At 38.1% G+C, this 26,035-nt stretch overlaps 1 protein-coding gene across 1 annotated transcript in view; it reads right to left on the reverse strand.

Annotated features, from left to right (window-relative positions):
• Positions 1–26,035, reverse strand: part of LOC145682948 (uncharacterized) — a 666,209-nt gene that overhangs the window by 275,378 nt on the left and 364,796 nt on the right. Inside the window, exon 3 of the mRNA XM_081754309.1 lies at positions 168–383. Within this exon, the coding sequence (XP_081610435.1) occupies positions 168–383 (216 nt within the window). The remainder of the gene's footprint in view (positions 1–167; positions 384–26,035) is intronic.

The following is a 26,035-nucleotide window of genomic DNA, read 5'->3' on the forward strand; positions in this document are numbered from 1 at the left end:
TCGACCCTACCTGTGTCTCATACAGCCTCAGTCCTGAAAAGGACCTTAAAATTCAAACCATTCACCTTAATACTCAATACGAAACAGAAAAAAATTCTGTTATGATGAAGGTATTTTAAAATCTTATACTTCACTAAACCAAAAGAAAAAAAAAAAAGTTAACTTACATGTGCTTGTGGCAGACGGAGCATATCCAGTCGGTGCCTCGGATATTGTATTCGCGACATGCTTTGCACACTCGAAGTCTGCATGCTCTACAAAATGCCCCTCGGTTGATAATGCGTCCCAGCTCCGCACGACAACGGGCACAAGCGCGGCCAGGATCCCAGTCTGGCTTCAGCGCCCCCTTGCGGCGAAGGAACTGCAGCTCTGCCTTCAGGCGCCTGGAATGGAAAAACAGAAGGAAGATTTAGATTAAATTCCTTTCGTTAAGTAATGAAAAACAAACTGTGGAAACTACACAGCTAACCACGTGTTCTTTTATTCAATTAAGAGATTTGTGTGGGAGGGGATACTATTTATCGAACGCAAAATTATATATTTTAGTTTCTATCACAAAAAGCAGGCACAAGGTTTTTTAAAAGTAATTTTTAACTACATTTATATTTTACTTTGTATTAAAATGATTATAGGATCAAACAATTTGGTTTAGGCTTTATCAGTCAGTCAGAGAAAGAAAATAACGCACATACGGTACTTTCAATTACTAACACACATATCTTTGGCACATATGGTCTCAATCCGATTCCTGATATACTAAGAGCATTCCTTTTCTATTAACTCAGCATCGCAAAACAACTTAAACTTTGGATTGAAGTTTTGCGTTCCTTTTAGCAGCAAGTCTATATGAAACATGAGCCTACAGCTTAACGTCGGATCCAAACCGTATGAGCTCCCATCAAGAACTGAACCCGGGTCTCCCACGCCAAAGGACTACTTTTACACTACTTCCATTACATGGCAAAGAATTGTAGCTTACAAAGCCAAAGACTGAAGCAATAGAAACCTATTTGCAGACCACACATCATCCATCTAAACAGCGTTTAGAAGGTTGGCTATAAGGACGTGGAATTTTCGTTTAGTTTAGGAGGCACGAAAAAGGAAAATGTAAAAATAAGTGGAGAAAAGAGAAAGGGTAAACCTCCAGAGGATAAGGGAAGAACTGATTTAGACGGAGGAAGGGGCAAAACAACAACCAACGTTAATTGGATCGATCGATGAGGAGAGGAAAGACCGCTTGTTACAAAGCTTCTGGAAAGTAAACTACTCTCCCCTTCCCCTTTACAGCTTCACTCTCCACAACAACACAAACAACCAAAGAGATACGGAAAGCAAATGTGTAAGAGAGAAAAGTTTCAAGTAGACATTACACTTTCCACTTCAATCAATAAGGTACATCTCTGGAATAATAACTATGCAGCTGCCAGAGTTTATAACATCTAACCATGACTAGTAGCATAGTCTCATGAAGGAAGAAAAGGTGAAGAATTCCTCGAACAAATTCGTTTACGTCTACCAAAATTGAGATCAATAAATACACAGTAAAATGTACTGTACAGGCAAAGAGAAGTTCGAGCTTTCAGATCCCGACTTATATTCCGCCAAATCATTTCAATGGTATTCTATATCATTTCTACTAAAATATACAGAAAGTAATCAAACTAACAGAAACGCTTTAATAACATGGAACTTAGAGAAAATTAAGGTTAGTATAAAGGGGCAGGTTTTGCCAATAGATGTCACTACAGTCTTCGTATCTCTCCCATGTATTTTTTACCTTTCACGAAAATTTACAATTTCTTTTACAAATTTCAACGTAGAGACTTCAAAGTTTTAGAGAAGGAACTTCACAACCTATTAAAGGGAACAATCCGTGCCGATTTTTTATTTAGAATTTTCTTCATTGTTGAAACAGTTCCATTGTTAAAGGTTTGTATATCCATTTCAACAATCAAGCCATTTCAACAATGAAGAAAATTCTAAATAAAAAATCGGCACGGATTATTGTCTTCAATAGATTATGTAGTTACTTTTCTAAAAATTTGAAGTCTGTAGATTGAAATTTGCAACAGAAATCGTGAATTTTCGTGAAAGGTAAAAAAATACATGAAAGAGATACGAAGACTGTACTGCCATCTATCGACAAAACTTGTCCCTTTAAACCAAACCAGTGTTAGACCATATTATAGCTCGCGTTGGCAGGACAACTAGTTGGACCCAACCATGGCAAATGTGCTCCACTATTCATCATCTGCACCCAAACTTCCCTCTGCTTCAGGTGACATTTAGAACTTTTTTGTTGGGAGAGGTCCAATATTATAAGCCACTAAGTCTATGTAGCAGAGGCGGATCCAGGGCGGACTTCTGGGGGGCAGTGGGTTGTAATACTGCTACTTGAGCTACTTTTAAGAGCTCCAAACTCTGGGATGGGTTTTATTTATATATAAAATTAAAAAAAAAACTTTCTTCTTCTGGGTGAGGGCGATCGTGACGATCGCCCCCCTCCCTGAATCCGCCACTGCTATGTAGTATCGAACGGGTATTTATTCTGCACCTGAAAAGACGGTAAGTAATTGTAAAATACTTATACCTATATTTTCAGGAAAAAAAAAGATAGAACTTAATTGTTTTTATAAGGGAAAGAGTACATGTGAAGTATACGATCAATTTTTCATACAACATCGATCATTTCCCTGTTAAACAAGTAGAGTTTTATTCAGAAAGTATAGAATACACATCTATGTTGTATTACAAAGTTCCCGTGGGCACGCTCCTGCTCTGCTTATTGTATTTTTAGTTACATGAACGGAAAATACACACACATTTATTAACATTTAGGAAAAGAAAACCGGAATAAGGATTTAAAAAAATATATATATATTAAACTCCATCTATAGCTGAAAGGGACACAATGCGAATCTACTCATCTCAGTTGGTTGCTTGAGAGAATAGTGAGCTCTTCTGACATCTTTTGTCCAATGAAGCAAGAAATATTTTTTCTTCCTCCTGTGTAGAAGTTTGCATCTGAGGAAGTCCAAGCAACTTCACAGAGTCTTCCTTCAAGGCTTAATCTGTTCGCTTCACTTCACACAAAGTTTACGCGTGAATAATTGGGCTCTAAAACCTGAACAAAGGGAAGTCATTTCATTTTACTCTTTGTGCACTAGTAAGGCACAAAGCAGAACTAGAGGAAGCTGAGAAAAGCAAAGCCCAGAACAACTGAATCTTTAGTGATTTACACTGTGACTTGGGGTACAGATAATCCACAGCTATAGCACGGCCAACAAGAGATGGTCTCTGACGTTTCTTACCACATGCGTTGGAACATTGCACCCCCTACTTTGATACCAGTGTTACCAACCACGATCACTCTTTCTTATACCATTAATTAAATTGCCACTACAGTTGCACCGAAAAAGACCTTGACACGCGAGTAGTGGCAATGTCACTGCGAGCTGTCAGAGACGTTCTCTTACTGGACGCACTTATAGGACCCGGATTTATTTGCACTAAAAGAAAATGAAATGAAAGATTTCACTTTAACTTTCCATGCAGGTTCGTAGCTAGCCCAAAATTTAGGGGAGGGAAGCGCCTGATACAACCATATTATAGTTCATTTGCAACCTTGCCGTGAAAAGTGTAGGGAGCCAGTAAAAATTTAGGTGGACCGGTCCCATTAGATCCCGTGTATACAGGCCTGGTTCCATAATTATGCCCATTAGGCTAAGGGAGACGATGATTAAAGCAATGAATGATGATGAAAGATGTGGTGGAATGAGAAAGTAGGAGAAAACAAGATACAAGAGTATCCCGAGAAAGCCCAATGACACGATGTTGTCCATCACAATTACTTGGCCAGGGAACGAAGCAGGGACTCCATGCATCAGAGGTAAGGTCTCTACCACTGAGCCACCGTGGCCCCATGTACAGATAGAGAGATGAGAAGTTCTTTTGTCTCGAAAATTTTGTGAAAATCTCTCCTTCTCTCGCTTCTCCAAAAGGTTATTGTCGTCTCGTCTCGATTTTTTCTTGTTTCGTATTATAAATTCATGTACAAAATTTATTATCTATTTTTTTTTCATAATCTGCTCTAAAATTATCAGAATCCTCCCGGGTCACGAGAGATTTACGAACGGTGTGACTTAACATTTAAACCATTTTTATTACAATTGGACCATATTTATTACAAATAACTCCAATTTTTCACATTCTCTTGAACTCTCCATAACACTCAATGGTAAAATAACTTCTAAGTTAAATGTTTAAAAATTACAATTTTCTATAAGCCGAATTTTTAAGTTTCACAATCATCTTTCAAAAAACCTCGGTAACCCGAGCTTTCGTTAGGGATGCGCACGAGACGAGTCGAGACAGGATTTTCCTGACAAAATTCGAGTCGAGACACGGCACTTCCAATAGTGAAATATACATTTTTCGAGTCGAGACATCACTTTTACAGTACATTTTCGAGACGAGACAGCCACAAATCTTGTCTCGTGCGCATCCCTAGCTTTCGTATCTGCGAACCTGTACGAGTCGAAGTTTATCTCTATAAGTCGAATTTCTCTTGTGTGCCTCGACAATTCGAAAGTATAATTATATGCTTTTACGTAATTATCACTGTTGCTAGTCTTGTGTATCGTAATTGTGTTTTATTCGTGTCTAGACATGAATGCTCCCCTCCAAAACAATACATGTACAATATTTTATTTTTACTAGTTACCTTATTTAATTTAAGGAACCTTCACAACTTCGAGTTATAGAGGTTATACAGGCAAGGTCGAAGATCCTGGGGGGCCTGGGCCCCCTATTGTATTTATGAATATACAATATTTGGCATAATTTGAATGCAATGTCTTAAAATTCTCATACCTTCTGCATCTGAATGCCCCTCTCCCTCAAATTTACAGAGAAATCGGCGCCCTTGTATACAGGTCTACTCATTTTCATGAGGAACGCAAAACCTCTGTATCTCGAATTTTTTGTTGTGGCCACCTTGATAACTAGGACCTTGATTACTCGAAAAACTCGGCAACTTGAATTCTTATCTATTCCCTCCACCTTCGAGTTATCGAGATCCCACTGCATTAGAGAATATTGTGTAATAACTTACGTACCTTTAAATTTTGATAAATGTTTATTATGTTCATACAATCATTATCAATTTGTAGTTTCTTATACTACCAATCATGTAACAGTAAAGTAATATTTGAGGTATAAGACTTGCCCACAACACTCGTGAAATTTTTCGGGTCGGTTCGAATTTAAAACGGCAATTTTCTCGATTCTCGTCTCGTAATTCTAGCTTGCGTCAAGTCAGGTTTGTGGTGGGCGAACACGGTTCCTCCCTTTTTCACGGTCATTTTAGCATTATCATTCATTTCATCATCACCGTCTCCCTTAGCCCTGGTGCGTAAACATGAGGTGTTACCCACAAATAAAATAAATTAAAGCGAACTGCGTTATAACAACGTTGAAAATCTCACACAATCATCATAAGTACACTGTTATTATTGGCAGGTCACTTGCTACAGCTGAGAAGCTTGCATGCTCCACTGGTCTTCACGTTCGATTTCCCTCCTTTGATATCGTCCATTAATTGTATTCTCCTTCGCCCCCACCCTCTCTTTCATGCCTCCATACCCTCTAGCACGTTCCTATGATATACACTAGTTCCTTTCTGAATAATGTCCCAACCATCTTCTTAATAATATCTACATTTTTTCTTTTCTTCCTCACTATTTCTAATCTCCTCTCATTCCTTTTCCATTTGGCCGAGCTATTTCTCTCCATTCTTCTCCACATACACATTTCAAAGCTTCCAGTCTTTATTCATCATTCTTGCGTAATGTCGTTGTTTCTGACCCATATAGAACAACACTCCACAGGAAGCACTTCATGAGTCTTTTTCTCAACCCTTTATTTAACGTCCCACAAAATAGTATTTTCTTCTTCCTAAAGGCCACTTCCGTCATTCCTATCCTTGTTTTTACTTCACTTTCACACTTCATATCATTACTAATAATACTATTCAGATATCGAAAACTTGTCACCTGTCCTATTTTCTCTCCTTTTATTTCTATATTTGACACCGACCCCTTCGTTCCATAAATTATACAAATAATGGAACATTTAATTTAACAAGACTGACCTAATTTGTAGTATTTTCTTTTTTTATCACTGTAAAATTAAAGATATTTTAAATAATACCATTTAAAAAATAAGTAAACTGGTATATGCTCAAAATAGAGTATGTTAAAAAAATATGCCAACAGATTCTTTACGTCAAAATGAGAAAAAAGTTCATATGGACCCGTGTTCAAAAGTGGATAGTTTCGGAGTTATAGGGTGCCGAGAACGTGAAACAAGTGAACTTTAGAAGTTTATAGCTCCACTACTATGGGACCTATCGTAGTCGGGTCAAGGCATCACTGAGGAACTGGTATGGGAACTATCCAAATATCTGTTTAAATAATGCTCCAGTACTTGCACACCAATTTTTAGACAGGTAGGCGGAGAGTGATCAAACAGTCTCCCTAAAAATGATTGTTCAAGTACCGGAGGGTTGAAAAATGGATATTTGGACAGTTTATATACTATAGTGCTGCCAAAATGTCTTAAGCCGTGACAAAATTACGAACTAAAGCTCACACTCTCGACACACCCACGCGTTGAGCCAATAACAGTTCAGCTGTTGCTAAGTGAGAGAGCTTTATCGAAAGGGAGTGGAATTCCTTCAGCCGATAGCAGTGCTTGGAACAGAAAACTAGGTGTCAAGTCAATATGGTAGTATATCTATAGTTCGTCAGTGATGTCCTGACCTGAGTACAATTAGTCTTATAGTAGTAGAACTATGGACCTTTAAAGTTTATTTTTTCACGTTTTCGCCCCTAAATAATTACGAAATTATGTACTTCCGGTCACAGGTCCATATGAACTTTTTTTCTTATTTTGATGTGAGGGAACTATTACCAAAATATTGTGACAAACTTTTGTAACACCCTGTATAAAATGAATTTATTAACTTTCCAAGATGAAAATTTTATTCAACTGAATCACTTTTTTTTTTTCTGGGTGTTAATAATGTTATCGAATCTTTCCGCAGGCTACAAGTAGGGTGGGTATACCGACTACTACAGGGCCCACAAGGAACAGAATATACATCTAGGGAAGAAAAGATTAAAAAAAAAAGAAAATTTTAAAAGATCTGCAAAGATGGGATGAACTCGCTCTCTCTCCTTGACAACTCATTAGAATTTTACGAGAGACGTTATTTTCTTTTCAAAGACAGCTGCTCAGAGGCTGCTAATGAGAGCAGATTCAGCGGATCTTTATGCTGTCGGATTGTCAATGGAATAATCAGCTGTCATTGCAAAAATCCAGTTAGTTTCTCTGTTCAACATCTCTGAAAGAGACCGACAGTCAGGACGGTGAGTAAGAACTAGGAAGTAACACTTCCAACACGAATCCTAGCATCAATATAAAACAAACTCACTAAATGTGCCCTATAGTTAGCTTTGAAACTGATTGATTGTATCATAAAACAAAAATCGCATATGAAAAATCTTGATATTTCCTCAAATTCATTCAAGAAACACTGTATTATATGATTTTTTAAAATGAAAATGACTTGCTTACGTCCTTTGTTAACACCGAGACGGGACCAGAATGCTGTTAAATTTCTACTTTTAAGACTCACCACCATGCCTTTTAGATTATGGATGATGTATTGCATATCTGATTGCCTAGCATTGGAAATTAATAATTATGAAAAATTGGTGGAATAAGAATGTAAGAGAACTCCCAAGAAAACCCATGAACATGATATACCAAGGTGTATAAAATAACAGGTAGCCCCAGTTCGCGTTTAGCGGTTTGATTGGCTTCTTGTCAGTGATGTCATGTGGAGGAACTTTTGCCTGTCTTGAAACAATATACCAACTACCTTAATTACGTATGCAATATTTCATTTGTTCTCTTGAACGATACCTCGCTACCCAAAGATGTTATAAAATAGAGGATTTGCCCATATGTATCTTCACCCCATTGACTGGATGAAGCCAAAAAATAACCTAGCATTGGCTACACTCGTTTCTGCCATATATATTTGCGATCTTCTTATGTAGACATGTAGTGTGTCTGTTGTTTATTTTTTATTTAAGTCGTTCTTTTAGGTTTATAATATACAATGGTTACATGTAGGGATAGCCAGAACCGGTTCCTGGTGGAACCGGTTTTCGGATCTGAATGGATCCGGTTCTAGATCCGGTTCCGGAACCGGTTTTTCGGATCCAGGTCTGGAACCGGTTCTTTGGATCCAGGTCTGGAACCGGAACTTTGTGACCATCCCTACGCTAAACCCGAGCTGCTGGCAAGCTGTGAACACTATGCTAGATGAAATGGTGGAAACGACAGGCACGCGCCCAGGCGGCGGCAGCTTGTCTCATTTGGCTAAATAAACTGGGTAACTGGGAAACTCCTTGGCTAAACAGGCAAACTGGCCAACTCATTTGGCTAAACACCCACTGGTGGACCAAAATTTTTTTTTCTGAGGGCACAAGCGGGTCTGGGCGGGGAAGGGACAAGCGCATGGTCCTCTTTGCATTATTTTTGAAGGTGAACTTTGTGCCTCCTTTACGGGTCTTTGGGGGCTTTCGGATCCAGGTCTGGAACCGGTTCCTAAGATCCGGTTCTGGATCCGGGTTTTCGGATCCAGGTCCGGAACCGATTTGGATCTCCGAGAACCGGTTCCCCGCAGAACCGGTTCCGCCGGAACCGGAACTTTGTGGCCATCCCTAGTTACATGCTGCACATATGGGTGTACAAATAGAAGTGAGAAGAAATTACCCAAAATAACCTTTCACCGGTAAGAAAATCATCAATCATAAGTTACGTATGGCTATGACGTATAGCTTTACAATTTTGTGTTATGGGCAGATCCTCTATTTTGTAACATCCTTGGCGATACCTCCGCGTGATGTCACCGACAGCAAAGTATCCTGGGATAAATGAGAGCAGAAAGGCTACGTGGCTGGGATCAAACCAGGGACTCCAGCATCGTGGTGAGCGCTCTACTACTAAGCCGTCGTGCCAGATTTTCAATATCGATTTAGCTTAAGTGTCAGGTATGGTAATAAGCATCTATTACATATATTTAAACATGGTTTACAGTAAATATGTGCGTTTTAGCTCCTTATGGCAATGATCGAATACTTATTCGAGTGTCAAAAGGGTCCATTATTTGACTGAAAACAAACTAAGTATCATTTTCAATGAAAGTGTTTGTGCATTCTAAGATATGCACGCATACTTCAAAGGGCACAACAACCGAAACTCAGCCACGTGGGGCCCATCTGTATTACTCGCCTGCCTCCGCTCCCTCTAGTCACTGCTCTTCCTAGTGGAAATGAAATCTTTGAGTTTTACGTCCCACGGTTATGCCGATTAGGCTAAAGGAGACGGTGATGATGAATAATGAATGAAATGGTGGAATGAAGAAAGTGGGAGGAAACGGAAGTACCCCGAGAAAACCCATGCACACGGTGTTTGTCCACCACAAAGTTCACTTGGCGGGGGCTGGAATCGAACCCGGGACCCCAAGCACCAGAAGTGAACGCTCTACCACTAAGCCACCACCCTCTTCCTAGTGGGTCACAAAACAAATTCCCACGCTCAAGCATGCCTAATGCAAGTAAAAATTCGCCAAAAGAACATAAGCTTTAAAAGCATTGAGTGACTATTTTTGCGTATAATTATTTTTATACTCATGTCTCTGGTGGATACCTTCAGCTTCAATTATTTTCACGTAATAATGGAAAGTCGCTAATGGAATTATTAAGTATTCTCCCTTTTGGCAGCTACTGGCACTAATAAGTTTTTTTTTTTTAATCCTTTTTCAATTTTAGATCTGGGTCTCGAAATGTTTCTTCCACATTTCTCGATCTTCAGCTTCCTATTTTAACTCCTAATATTTTCAAATCATCGATCAATTGTGGTGTTCTTCCTCCTCTTCCTCGCTTTCTTTCCATTTTCATTCTATGACGGTATGAATTCTTCGAAATTCTAACAATTTCTTCGCAAGATATGCCCAATCTTATGAAGGATGCTGGTTAAAAGCGTCCTCTTCTCTCCTATCGGTTTTAAAACATTTTCGTTTTTTACTCTCTCTCTCTCTCTCTGTCCATTTTATCTACTCCATTTTCTTCCAACATCATATTTCGAAGTTCTCCAAATATTTCTTCTCTAACTTCCGTAATGTCCAAGTCTCTTAACCATACAGTCCAATGCTCTATATAAAGCACTTGACCAACTTCTTCTTAAGTCCAATTTTGAGCCTGCTAGTTAAGAGTGATCTTTTCTTGTTGAATGCTTCTTTAGCTATGGCAATTCTTGACCTGATCTCTTTGATGCAGTAAAGGTCTCTCGTCAAAATACTTCCGACATACTTGAAATGATCGACCTGTTCAAGTTCTCTTTATTCTACTTTGATCCGTAAGGGAGTGTTTCCACGGGATATTCCCAGGACTTTCCATTTTTCGATGATTTCCATTTCATACAGTTTCCTAGTGTCAACAATTTTGTCCACTATCTCCTCTAGTCCTTCTTTAGTTCCAGCTATAAAAATCGTATCATCTGCATACCTGATCTAGTTAAATGATCTGCCTTCCAATCTTGAAATTTCCAATTCGCTAATTGGATACAAGTTCATAAAGCATTAGATAACAACTTTGTGGGGGGAAATAATAATAATAATACCCATAGCTATATTTGTTTTGGCTCCTCTCAACTTCTTTGGCGTGGAAGATCCGGGTTCGATTCCCGGCGAGAGCTCATGTGGTTCGGATTCCACGTTAATCAGTAGGTCCAGGTCTCATATAGCCTCGCTGCTGAACGGGACGTAAAACTCAAAAACCAATCAATCAATCCTCTCAACTTAATGTGCACGTTATAGAGCAAAATCATGTAAAACTATGAAAATCATTACTGAAAGAATGTTAGTTTTTGAACAATTCAGTTGAGTTGATTTTGAGTTTAACGTCCCTTTCAGCAGCGAGGTTATATGAGACGGGATCTATTGATTAACGTGCAATCTGAACCACACGAATCCCCGCCGGGAATAGAACCCGGGTCTCCCACGCCAAAGGTGCGTACGACAACCGCTTACCCACGGCTCTTGAACAACTATTTCTAGGAGTGCCTTTAAACGTACACCCACATTAGAGGTCTACACGGGGTCGGGCCTAATCCGCGGGCCGGACTCGGGCCTACAAAGCACATATTGCTTCGGGCCCGGGCCGTGAATTTTTAAATATACAACCATATTTCTCGGGCCTAACTTTGTAAATATACTGTACAATGATATATATTGCACCGTTCTTTCTGGAGAACTTTTAAAGCACAACTGCGAAACTAAACCTCTCATTGCTGTAAATAAAAATACAATTTTGCGTTAATTATTAATTTTCTGTAATTCGGGCTTGTTTCGGGCTCATTCGATTATCACACAAGCTCGGGCAGGACTGGGCCCAGCCTAAAAATTCCGGCCCGTGCAGACCTCTGACACACATGAGAGCTGAACTACCAATGCAGTAAAATAGGTGCAGAAGAAGGAAAAAAGATCTTTAAAAAAGTTTCTTATATCAGAATAACGCAGGCCAGCATTGAAATAAAACCTAAATGCAACTGAAACTGTCAGATGGTTGCTGGAAACAAAGTTTCCACCGCTGTTAAATGTTTGGTCACAAAAAAAAAAAAAAAAAAAAAAAACTGTCATTCAGTAAAGAGGGAAAATATAACAAAGACGCCATAATGTGGTATTATACTTTTTAAAGTTGCTTAAAATAGGCAAACGCAGTTGTTTGAAATGTGAATAGTGACATACCGCTATCTGTACTTGTATTTCAGCATTGAAATAATCGAACCTCTCCAGCTATTTTGCTTCGCCCAACCACAAAATGCGTTATGTTTAAGACAGGCGTCAACTCGAACAATAGAACATAAGCAACCCTTTCCCACTGTTTATTGAATCAATCTGACAATGGACCAGCCAGTAGCTCGAGCTGCCATCACACAGAACAAAATATTACACATCTAACTTTTTTTTTTTTTTTTATGTGTTGAAATAGGTCAGATGACATTTAGGTTAGTTGTACGCACAGGTTGAGTTCAGGTCATTTATTTCTATGGTTACATAATGATAAACAGAAATGCTGCACAGAAATGGATAAAAAATTATACGGTGTGACTCAAACTGCATATGATTTATGTTGGCATTTTACAAATTTACATGCGTTATGGTTATACTGCCCAAGAGTGAAGCAATATGGTTATGTTTAACATATTTGACGGCATCCCCATCAATATTGCAATGTTTTGTTCGGTAAAGTCTAATAAAAGTCCGGGATATAAACTCCACTTATTTCATTTACAAAATCAATTTTTAACAATTTTACAAAGTTTCTTTGCAAATCGCTAAATATCTTCAGAGTTTAGCGAGTCCTTGACACACACAATAGTGGCTTCGGATATAAAGGATCGCAATGTTTTGAGTCAACAATCATGGCGGAAACGAAAGTAGCCAATCAGACGTGGTAGAAACGAGAGTAGCCAATCAGACGTGCCGATGCTTGGTTGCTTTTTGGCTTCACCGATTTAATAGGATGAAGATACATATGGGCAGATCCTCTATTTATAACTTCCTTGGATTAAAGGAAGTCTTCTTCGCCCAATGAAGCCACGGGAGAAAGGTGGCTATAGGATATCTCCTTCGCTCATTGCAGTCTCCAGAAATAGGTTTAAAGTAACTCCATAGTCCATTGTGGCCTCAAGAGAAAGGTGTTGATAGGTTATTAATCAGCTGCTGACTGATACCTCCGATCGCTTGAAGTCTTCTTTTATAGACGTCGTGTTGAAGGAGAGGTCCGTGAGGGGAGATCGGCCATCTTCGGTTGTCTTCCGATCCGTCTTCCATCGTCTGCTAGTATCTACTAGTATTTATGTTTTGAAAATACAATAACACGTGTTCGTGATTGAAGCATGTGTTTATAGTAGCTGCTTACACGTGAGGATATGGAACTTTACAATATATAATCTTAACATTTTGGAGGGAATATTACTGTAATTCGTTCTTAAATAAAGATGCGAAAACTTTTATATGAAACACCTTATGCCATTGTGTGTGTGCCCAGATTCAATATTAGGCCACGAGAATTATACTGTACAAAGTCTACGAGTTATTTTGGTAGGATGTTGAAGTTTAATGTCACTTTTCAGCACCGACCAAAACATTGTAATACGTTCGAAATTTAATATGCTCTCCACCAGGAGTCGAACTCAGGACGACGTAAACCAAAGCCAAATCAGCGGGAAGGGCATGAGCCAAAAGTTTTCTTACTCTTCCGTATGTGAAATGTAAGTCTAACTTTGTGTGTTTAGTTTCAGTGCAGATAGTGTGTGTTTTGTTTCGTCCCTCCTTAAAATGATACTCTGCAATTTATTGAAAAAAAAAAAAGAGGAAAAACGATTTTTTTAATCTAGGTACAACTTTCAAAATGTAGGACATGTTTACCTGTTGAGATTCTGTATCTAAAATGTTTATTTAAGAATAACAGGACAGTTTCCAATTCCAAATAGTTTTAGGTTAAGGAAAGAAAGCAAAACTAAAAACAGAAAGAGAAACAGGTACTGTCCTAAAACGAACTTTTCATTTTTTAAAATTTTTTTTGGTAACTATTTTTTTTTTTTTTTTTTTAGTTGGAAAGAATAAAATTATAGTAAAGAGGAGACGAGTTTCAAGGTAGCATAGTGTCCCAAAATGTTAAACTGTATTTTTATTTTAACTAGTTTTTTCTTTTTTTTTCAATTTTTACAAATTCTGAGAAGCCGTTAATGAAAAGTATGACTTCCATCACCGAAAAATGAAATTTTATTAGGCTATTGAATATCAATTTTTTACATGACCTTTACCACAAAATTATTTACAATAAAATCTATTTTATTATTTTAAAATCTTGATTAGCAGGAGACCTGCCATTTTGTTCCTATGTGAGCTTTTATTTTGATAGAATTGATTGATATTGCTGTTAATGAAAAGGCAAACTTACAAAAGGAATATCTTCGCCATTCTGTCCCTTCTAAATCCAATGATTAAACTGTCACCAAGAGCAACCTAGCGTATAGTCCATGTGAATCTGCCTAACACCTCCCTTCCAAAAAGACCTCTTCAATACTTCTCTTGAAAACTTATAATATAGGTCATTCTTTCATCCTTCATTTGTAGGACAGTACCCATTTCTTTCTGTTTTTAGTTTTTGCTTTCTTTCCTTAACCTAAAACTATTTTAGAATTGGAAACTGTCCTGTTATTCTTAAATAAACATTTTAGATACAGAATCTCAACAGGTAAACATGTTCTACATTTTAAAAGTTGTACCTAAATTAAAACATTCGTTTTTTTCCTCTTTTTTTCCCAATAAACTGCACAACATCATACCTGTTACATGTTTATTTGCAAATATCTCTCTCAATGTTGTATTATTTGCATTTAATGAGTTTTATTATTTCAGTACATATAGTGGAAAGAATGGCCGATGAGTCATTGTGTACCGTAAAGGAATAGAATGGAGCATATGTGCGACCTCAGACAAATATCCATGACAGACATTGAAAATGGTTTTACTACAAGGTTTAACACGCCTCCCCAACCCAAACGAACGATATTGCATTTCGCCTTCTTTAAAACTGTCGTACTCACAAACCGACATTAGACCTATCCATCACACCATAATTACATCTCACTCAACTGGCGATGAAATTCAAACGATGTCATATAGGAATGGCCATAAAGTTCCGGTTCCACCAGGAACCGGTTCTCGGAGATCCGGTTTTCAGAACCGGTTCTAGACCTGGATCAGAAATCCCAGTTCCAGAAACAGATTTTAGGAACCGATTCCAGACCTGGATCCAGAACCGAATTCGTTCAGAACCGAAAATCGGTTCCACCAGGATCCGGTTCCGGCCATCCCTAGTGTCATACCACGCAAGTGGAGAAAACTAATTATTAAATGCGTTTCTTGTATTGAAAACAATCATCACTCTCACAGCTGCCGCTAGAGTTGTGTGTGTCGTACGGTATTGCTATCTCTGTTCTCACGTATTGACAACGAGAAAACAAAAGGCACGTTTCTATCTGTTACTAGTCCTGAGGGGGGGGGAGGAAATATTGAAGGTGTTTTTATAACTAGAATGAATCTCGTATTTTATTGGAGCTCGGGCAATCGTACAACTACTGACTCCGTAAACTACTGAGCCAGTTCAGTGCGAGTTTGGACATCTCTGTATTGCACACAGGAGACAGTAGTATACACCGGCGCAAATCTGTCTTCAACATTCGGGAGGAGGGGAGGGGGAGAGAAAGACCGTTCCCATATTATATTATATTTTATATATATATATATATATATATATATATATATATATATATATATATATATATATATATATATATATATATATATATATATTAAAGCGGTGTTCAAAATATTTATGAAGTTGAAAAACAATGCTGTGGAGGATCAGGGGAGCAGAGTTGTCTTCAACGTTTGGGAAGTAGGCAGATTTGAGTCTTATTCTGGGCCTACAAATCATCACATTTCTCGCCCTCCCAAAACAACACAATTCAAATCAAAATATTAGGGGGGACTATACCCCAGTCCCAAGATTGGAGGGGACATGTCCCAATCATCCCCCAGGATTTGCGCCAGTGGTAGTATACTGCCTAACATAGTACCCACTATCACCCAAAACAAGATCAAACATAGTGCATGAAAATTCAGTCTTACTAACTCAAAAGACTACAGTTGGTTGGTTAGGATTTAGAGTCTCTTATCAGCGCTGCGACTATATGAGACGTGAATTTACAGTTTAAAGTGAAATCATATATGCTTTAATATGTTAAAATTCCAAGATTCTTCCACGGGGATCGAACCCATGACCATGTACAAAGATTACATGTTGTAGTACTTGTGTGTTTCCACTATTTTGAAAACTACATATGTAAGTGAGAATATGTGCAATGCAATAACAATTTTCTAAGAAAACTCATACCAATCATCTACTTCTAACTCCGTGAGAAGAAAACATGAAAATTGGTTCAAGTACACTTCCCTGAAGAACGCCAGATACAGCTTCGCATACTCAGAAACTCAGGGCAGTACGTTTTTATTCTTATTGTGTGTAAAGGGGGGGGGAGTAATACAAAACAGACCAACATAATAAAAAGGGGGGAAAGGAGCGCGATAAGATGCTTCCAGGACCGAAATGCGAAGAATGGTCGCCCAATGTTGTTCCATGAGTGGATCTGGAAGTTTCCCGAAACTCTCTGGAGGACAATTCGAGTATTCGAAAAGGAAAGGTTAAGAAAGAAATAACAAAGAAAGCAAAGGAAAAACAACGAAAGAAAAAGAGGAAGTTAAAATATGTTAGTATTTGGACTTTCTCTCTTTTTTTTAAAAAAAAAAAAGCTTATTCTCAAGTTTTTTTTTTTTTTTTTTTTTTTTCCTTACTGAGATAAGAATAGCCTGGAAACTTCTGGGAACTTCACGATCTTATATAAACGTTCTACTGAAATATTAAAAAGATGAATTTTTAAACAAACTAAAAATCTGACCTAATTCTAATGTAATGTAATTTTACTGAGTAAGTAAGAGAGTTAAGCAAACTCACTTTAAAAAATTCAATTTATACTCAAAGTGAGGAATGTGAGATCAAATTTATAGTTGGAAAGGAACTAATATACACACGCTATTAACAGAAAAATTCGGGAGTAAAAATGAGCAATCACACCCAGTCTTTTGGCACTCTGAAACATTTACGAGGGTCGTCGAGAAAGTAAAGGCCGTTTTGGCATGGTTAAATATAAACAAAATATATCAGCACAAAACTATATTTACAAAGCTACAGGACCTTACTCTATTTATCTATGTAATCGTCATAGTTGTCAAGACCCTTATTACAACGTGGGACCAGCTTTTCAATGCCGATCTTATATCCATCCGCCGCCAAACATTTGAACCAGGCTTGGCACCCATCGAGCACCTATTTGCTTGTAACTAAGATGCGCTGTCACTACTTCATGTAGGAGTAATAATGGAATTTGTGGAAAAGATTCGTGTAACATGCTGAAACTGAAACATCGATTTTCCTGAATTTTTCTTCACCTTTTTCCTTCAGTTTTTCTGTAAGAAGTGATGGCTTCCCACTCCAATCTTAATCGTACCCATTTGTCCTTCTTTGATTAAACACAATGCACCATTTCCTTAGTAATGACTCGTTCATCGCACTATCATCATAAACAGTCTTTATTTACCTATAAATTTCAATACGCTTAACTTTTTGCGCATTCTGAAAACGAACGACACTCCGCACTTCACATTTTGCGGGATTTTCGATTGGCGCCGCCATTTTGAATCACTGCAGAAACAAGTAGCGTGACCCCACAGCATTTGAGACTTGGCTCACACTGAGGTGAAGGAAGGAGCTAACTGCAGCGCATGCGATCGCAGTGTTGGGAGTCGGCGCCGCGCACGATGTGCAATCGTTCTTTACCTTCTAGATGGCCCTCGTACTAGCGACAGACAGGTGATTATGCAAATAGCAACATTTATTAGCATGACTAATAACTAATATTAAGTATTAGTACGACGTACTGATACGTTTGCGTTCATTCACATTGTGCCCCTCGTTCTTTTACAACCAGTATGGCAAATCTGGGAAACGAACTTGCAGACCATTCTAGGATAAAATTACGCACAGAGTGACATGCCATATAATTAAGATATATGTATCCGCTAAAATCTTGAATTTAAAAAAAAAAAGATCTCAGTCCTACCATTGTTTGAAAGTAAATATCGTAATATTTGCTGATGTTTTCTTTAAAACAGTTCTCCCTCTAGGGAAGTAAACACAGCGCCTAGACAATGTACACTATTTTTCTCCATTTGTTGTACTTACGTATGCACTAGGACGAAAGGAAAAAACTCCATTATATAAACATGTATGCATCCTTTTACTTGCCATTATAACGTGTAACAGTAGAAAGTATGCCGAAGTCGCAGGAAACATTACTTTCGCTGTCTAATGCTTTTTCTTTTCTTTTCTTCAACAATTTTGTAAATACGAGGGCCGTTTCAAAAGTTTCGTCTGAGTTCAACATTGCGTTAGAAACTTCCATATTTTGTTTTGCGTTCTTATCTAACTCGAGGCTACGAAAAACGAGGCCTTATTATTAACGAATGGAGTTTATATCCAGTGCAATTGGCGGGTGCCAACAATACAATATAGATTGTTCCTCACAACACTGTCTCTCCTCTAAAAGAAAAAGATTCTACAACCACGCCACCAGTACCGGTAGTTCTCCATTACGATACTTATTCCTATTCTCAAAGTCAGTGCGTAAATTTCAAGTTGAGGAGTCTAAAGGTTAATTCCCACACACTGTGCCGTGCCCGTGTCATTCCCCTGCCATACCCTGACCGTGGCGCCTTGCAGAGAAACTATCTCGGTCGCGATTCGACGGTCGTGATGTTTCGGTTTTCCTCGGAGTACTCGAAGAGATATGAAGTTAACCACAACCAAGGGAAATGGTATAGGAAGCAGTACCAGCATGGTTCGGCACAGCACGATATGGAATGTATTAATGGTCGCGGCCGCGGATGGCAGCAGGGGAATGGAACCCTACGTGTGTATCAACCTTAAGATAGTCGGCGATTGAGGTAGACTTGGCTATAGTGCCGAGCGCTTCAACGAATGAGGCTGAAAATAAAATGAAATGAAATCTTTTAAGTTTTTATGTCCCATGGTAATGCCGGCTAGGATAAGGAGACTGTGATCAAGAGAAATGAATGAAATGGTGGAATGAAGAAAGTGGGAGGAAACGGGAGAACCTCGAGAAAACCCACGCGCACAGTGTTTGTCCACCACAACCTCATTTGGCGCGAGCTGAAATCAAGGACACCATGCACCAGAGGTCAACGCTCTACAACTGAGCCAACGCGGCCCTACGAATGGGGCTGGTGGCTGCTGAAATGCGGAGTCCGGAGCAGTGAATAATCTTATGCTGAGGTCGAAAGAAGGTTGAGGTGCAAGTAGATACGTCTGAAGATGGAAAAGATTTCTAGTTTTGTATAGACGAAGTATTTGTTCACATTTGTCACTACAAATATTTGTTTTGTTCCTTAGTTTGTTTGTTTACTGAATTTCAGTCCCCCTTTCCAGCAACGAAGTCATATACCACAAGCACTTACAGTTTAATATAGATTCCGAACCACCGGAAATCGAACCCGGCACAACGTGCACTAAAGGTCCGTCCTATAGACCAGCAAGGAAAGCTAAAATATTCATTGGTTGGATTGAAGTTAATCATCTGTTTAGTACCAAGACTAAATGAGATGGGATCATACAGCTTAACATTTTATCCGAACTACACGCTCTCCCACCGGGAATCTAACTTGCGTCTCTTGCGCCAAAGGTACGTACGCTAATTATATAATCTCAAGGGAGCCTCTCAAGAAATATTCATTAGTTGGTTGGGTTACAAGTTTATCATCCCTTTCAGCGGCGAGGCTATGGGAAACGAGGACCTACAACTTAACGTTGAATCTGTACCAATGTGTTCCTGCCGGGAATCGAACTATGGGACCTACCGTGGTCAGGTCAAGACTTCACTTAGGAACTAGTATGTTCCCTACCCAAAAATCAATGTTTCAGAATGCTACGGTACTCACACAACAATTTTTAAAGAGGGAGTATGCCTAAGGAAATATAGTTTGAAGTACTCATCAACTAGCTCTATAAAAATTGTTGCGGAAGTACCGCAGGATTGCGAAACTTGGATATTTGGATACGGCACATACTAGTTCCTAAGTGGTCTTGACCCAACTATCATAGGTTCCATAGCTTTGGGGCTATGGACCTTTAAAATTCATTTTTTTAAAATATTTTCGGCAGCCTATAACTCCGAAATGAAGCATTTCTGCACCCAGGTTGGTCTATACTTTTTGTGTTATCTTGGTGTCAGGAATCACCTCCCAAACGTTGTCGGTGTTGTTTTGAAACACCTTGTATACAATTACACAATCAAAAATTACATATCTAGGATTTATTAAAAAGATAACATTAAAATGAATTAAATAATAGAAATTGACTCTATCATCGGCCAAAAACTGGTCTTATAAAGCATCTCCTTGAAAGAAAACAGTGTAGAAGTAATCTATTCATTTTCTAACCTGGCAGATATGTCGAAAGCGTTTACTACAAAAGGTTCCTTCCTCGTTCTAAGAAATATATACGTCACTATTAGGACAATGCCATTGTTACACCGCATCATTCACATATGAGCATGAATCTCCTTGTCATTCCACACAACATCTTTACGTGTCTTTTTACAGACACAAGTGAAAGACGTCTTTATACAAATCGACAAAGAGTATCATAAGGGGGATTTTTTTTCAATATCTCGCACTGTTTGCAAGATTTGAGCCCACTTCCGGTTGGAGTTTCTAATTCATGTATGATCAGTGTTTTCTTTCTTCTTGCATGCAGTATGTAATAAGCAAATACATTACATACACAATTAATTATAATGTCAGTGTTTATGGTGTTCATTGGGCAAAACACTCCAAACAATAAAGATTCATCTTACACTGGAGAAATGCTTATCCTTCGTTTTTCATTATCACTTGGCTATGAACCAAATGTCTGAGAGATATGCAACTCCTGTATACAAATATGTGGTGTGGGAATGTATGACTTGTAAGACATGGTGCTTCTTTTAAAATTTCAACACTTCCAGTGTACTCCTAAAAATGTAATAAAGAAATAACGACATTGAATTGGAACTAGACAATCTACACAACATTTCGAATCGACTAGCGAAAATGGCACGTTTTATAGCACTTGTGGTTTTCGAGATCTCATTGTCGCAAGGATTGGATACAAATATATAAACTTTTCTTGACCATAAACAGGGACGTACGCAGGGGGTGGGTCCCGGGGGTCCGGACCCCCCGAAATTTCGACTTTTGTGTAAATTTAGCCTAATTTTAGGGGCAATTTTAGGAATTTTAATATAAAATACCCTCATATTGGGTTTGCCCCCCCCCCCCCCCGAAATAAATTCCTGCGTACGCTACTGTCCATAAACATAAACCTAGCATTTTAATATATAGATTTTTTTTTTTACATAAACATAAATTAAACAATCTTTTCCCGCATAACGAAAAGGATCGTCCCTTATTGACGAGGGTTCAGTTTGTATGTTAGCTAAAAATACTATAATGGAAAGCTTGATGTTGTTATATTCCAGTATGTCCGCTAAAATTGTTACCATTGGGCTATAGTGCCGCCACTTGAATGTTAAAAATTGACTCATTTCTGCTGTAGTTTTCTCAGAGTTCATTCTCACGAAGATGGCTGAATCGCCGCGAACATTCGAACGGACAACGAAGCAAACCTAATGGACCAATCGCAAACAAAGTTACCTGAATCATTCCAAACACTTTGCAAATCATAATGCGTGAAAACTCGAATACAAAGTACAATTATCGTGACGTAAAAAATTATCTTCCCATTATTTCCGAACAGAGAGAGAGCAAATCGTGACTACGATAATTCTGACATGTTAATGAGGAGTTGGTAAATCGAGAAGGGAATTTACTATGTTTAATGGATAATACGAGGAAATGATTGATGCAATTTTGAATAATAACGAAATTAGATTGAGAAAGTGATCATAGAAACAAACCAGAAAGTACGCCATGTTGTACTGGTTTAATATGGAACAATCACATCTCAAATGTTGTCAGTACAACTCGAACTTGAAAATCCTTCATCCAACTTTCTCCTCTATCTGAGACGCCAATCACAGAGAAATATGGCTCCGCTCTTTTGCCCTCACAATTGGATACATCACGACAATACATTATTCACAATAGAAGTGACCTGGCATCGACGCCAAAAAACAACTAAACCGTTTAACAGACTGGAAAGAAATTTCGCTGCTTTCCTTTTCAATTGTCTGGTCGGTAACAAATGAAAAATTGTTCTACTGCAATCTACTATTATTATTATTATTATTTTTATTATTATTATTATTATTATTATTATTATTATTATTATTATTATTAAACTAGTATGTGCATCACAGTCAGGAACAATCTGCTATCTAACCCAGGGTAAACGTGAGAGGGAACGCGAGAGGATGTCGTTCCAGCACTCCCAAAAAGTATTTATGACGTACCTCCACTTCCTAAAACATTACAATGGACAAAGATCGGCACAGTACAACGGCGTGGCCTCATGCGTCCCCCTACCTTTTCAAATATATTTTTACCCCTGATCTGACTACTTAAGGGTCTTCACTACAGCGAAATTAAACTATCGCTAATTTTAGACTTTTTTCTGTAGTATCTTCAAGACAAATAAAAATATTCGAAAAGAAGAAACGTAGTGAACTAGACAATGCTATTTTGCGTGTGATACCTTTATCACTATTAACCTACCTGCTTTTGGTATGCCGCTATTTACAGAACCCGTAAAAAATGCTAAATCTATCTACAGTTGCAAATCGAAAGCAGATAGATGAGTTGTGATAACGGTATCACATACAAAATCGTATTGTTTAAGGCCTGTGATAAACATCTTGGCATTTCAGCTAAACGAATAAAACGCAAGCTCTGGCGCGACGTTGCCAAGTGGTAAAGGGGTGTGGCTATGGGTAAGTAGACAAACTACAGCGCGATTAGGTGGCAGGGGATAGACGTGCATGTGTACAAAATAAACGTGGCAATACCGCTGGCCTCTCATTTCCTAGCAGCATTTAAAGGGAACTTGGGGCGCCGCCTTCAAATGCCAAGATGTTTGTCACGCCGTTTAGTTCACTACGTTTCTGCTTTTCGAATTTTTTTTGTTTGTTTTGAAAAAATTACAGAAAAACTCTAACATTAACGGTAGTTTAATTTCACTGTAGTGAAGACCCTTTACATTCAACTTTTATGCAGAAAAATGTTCCGAAACTCATATTTTTTAAAATGAAATATTTTAGTTTAACGTCCCATGATTATGCCCGTTAGGCTAAGGAAGACGATGAGTAACGCAACTGAATGATGATGAAAGAATTTGGTGGAATGAAAAGTAGGAGGAAACGGGAGTACTCCGAGAAAACTTAGTGACACGATGTTGTCCACCACAAACTTACTTGGCTGGGGGATCGTACCAGGGACTCCAGAAATCTAAGCACTCTACCACTGAGCCACAGTCCTCCTTGCATATCTTAAATCTACGAGGGTGTATCAAAACGTAATGCCTCTAGCTATAATTTTATTTCTATTACAGCTACTGAACTATCTATGAATAATATTATAGAGGTAACCTTACTCTACTAATGCAGTCTTTTGTTTGTTAGGTTGACTGATTAGAATTATGGAGAGAAAGTCATCATTGAATTTATGGGAAAAGTAGAATTCAACCTAAGGAAATCCATAATAGCTTGAAAACTGTTTATAGGAACGGTGTAATGGACATCAGGAATGTGCGGCGTTGAGTGAAGAAGTTTAGAAACGGCCGGCCGACATCAGTCACAGATGTAAATCGAGAACGTGCTGACAACTTCATCCGAGGACACGACAGGCGCATTACAGTTCAGAATGTTGGTGATGCATTGAACGTCTAGCATGGCTCTGATTCAAGAGTAATTGCTGACTTGGAGATATCACAAAGTTTGTACTAAAACAGCTGTAAAATCATGGGTCAAGAAGCAAATCCCTGAAGTTTTAAAAAATAATTTTGATGCCTGGGTTCGACAATGGCGGAAATGTATTCAAAAATCACGGAGACTATCTTTTGTGGAGGACAGTTCAGGTTATGATATTACGTTTTGCTGTTATATATTCAATAATACATTTCTTTTATGTCATAGGTGGCATAACTTTTTAATCTACTTTCATATCATAACAGTGTTCTTTCATACCCAACAATCCCATCTGATGTGAAATCAACAAACTACAGGGTAATACACTTTAATGCAGCAGTACAAGGAACCGCTCTATGCAACAATTTATATCACGAGGAAAGATTTCGGGTCAATCCATTTTTACATATTTCCTGTAAATGTAATAATTCGGGTTAATCTTGGAAGTGGTTAACAGTGTATATTTTTCGTACTCAGTAAATAAATAAATTAAAACAATTTCAAGAGAATAAAAAAAAAACTATCGACTGCATTAGATTGCAAACAAATGACACACTTTCAAATGCGACAATAAACTATATTTTCTCGAAAATAACACATGAGAATTTATACTGGTCCACATAGTTTTGTTTAGTTCAATAGTATGTATCAACAAATACAGTAAAACCTGTCTTCAACGGACCCTTTATTAAATGGAAATTTGTGTTAAACGGAAATATTTTACGGTCCCAAGAATTTACCGGCGAAAATCGTGTTAAATTCCCTTCATTAAGTAGAAACGTTATTACACGGGCAACAGAAATCAAAATAAGACTATTAACGGGAAATATCAAGTTTCGGAGTGCAGCATTTAGAAAGCTTTTAGACATTCCACGAGAGGTTAGGTCAGGGCGCAAAATTTCCGGATTCACCTTTACTGTCCTCTCATCTCCATCTTGGTCTTCCTAGTGGTCGTCTTCCGATTGGATTTCCAGTTAAAACTTTGAACGTGTTCCTACTTTCTTCCATTCTAGTTACGTAACCTGCCACCTAAGCCTCGTAAACTCGATGATGCTAACAATGTTTGGTGAACGATATAAATTATGCAGTTTCTCATTATGAAGTTTCCGCACCTCCCCCCTCCCCAACCCGTTCCTCTTAGGTTCGAATATTCGTGTCAGGATTTTATTCTCAATATAGTAGATAAATAGTAGTAGTAATAGTAGTATATGCAAATACTGATAAACAAAAATAATAATGCGCAACTATTAGTAAGGACAATCAATTTATAAACAATTCAAATGATTTAGCATTCAAACGTAATTATCTACGTACATGTAATCGTACTCAAAGACAGTTTCTTGTTTAATGGAAATCATGACGCAAACCACACGCGAAATTCAATTCATACAGAAAGAAAGAAAGAAAGAAAGAAAAAAAAACGTTTCAAAATTCAAAGATACACTTTCAGTTTCTCTTCTTGAATTTGATTAGATAGTACTGCTAATTAAGTTAGCACTGACGAATTTAGCCATGGTAATTAAATACAAATTATTTAACTCCGTTTCCAGTGTTGATCTCTCCTGCCTCCATCTACTCGCTCCAGGAGAAAATTAGCTGAGTGCGACGGAGAAGTAACGAGAAGTATTGGGGAAAACAACAGGAAAAATCAATGTTCAAGGCGGAGCATTGCTTCTTAAGATACTACATTTCTAAAAGAACGTGCTAGAACTAGGGATGGCCACGTTTTTCGCAAAAATGGAAAACGGAAAATATTTTCTCTGGAAACTGGAAATTGAAAACGGAAGACGGTTCCAGAAAAGCACAAACTAAAAATTTTCCGGAAAATCGGAAACGGAAAAGCTGAAACGGAAAATTTTGCGCAAAGCGGAAAACGGAATATTGTCCGTAAAGGCGGAAAACGGAAAATTGCCCTTAAAAGCGGAAAACGGAACATGACATTTGCGGAAAACGTAAAATGTGACTTCCGGAAATCGGTAAACTATTTTTCCGAAAATGACCATTCCTAGTTATAACAATCATTTAATCTAGCCGAATCAAGTCCTAGTTGGAAAGCTACGGAGTAGAGTCGAGTCCTCTGGGTAGTGTTGCTGATGAGGAGACAAGACAAGATTTTCTCAACTCGTCTCATAATTTATGGAAAAATCTCGTTTAGTTTCGATTCTCGAAAAAAAAAAAAAATTCTCGTCTTGTCTCATTCTGTAAATTTAGGTTCAAAATTTTATTCCCTCATTTTTCCTATAATTTCACGTAGAAGATAACAATCATTTCGCATCATCAGAGGTCCTCGAAC

This window comes from Thermobia domestica, chromosome 1, assembly GCF_964235325.1.
Source record: "Thermobia domestica chromosome 1, izTheDome1.hap1.1, whole genome shotgun sequence".
Taxonomy (NCBI): Eukaryota; Metazoa; Arthropoda; class Insecta; order Zygentoma; family Lepismatidae; genus Thermobia; species Thermobia domestica.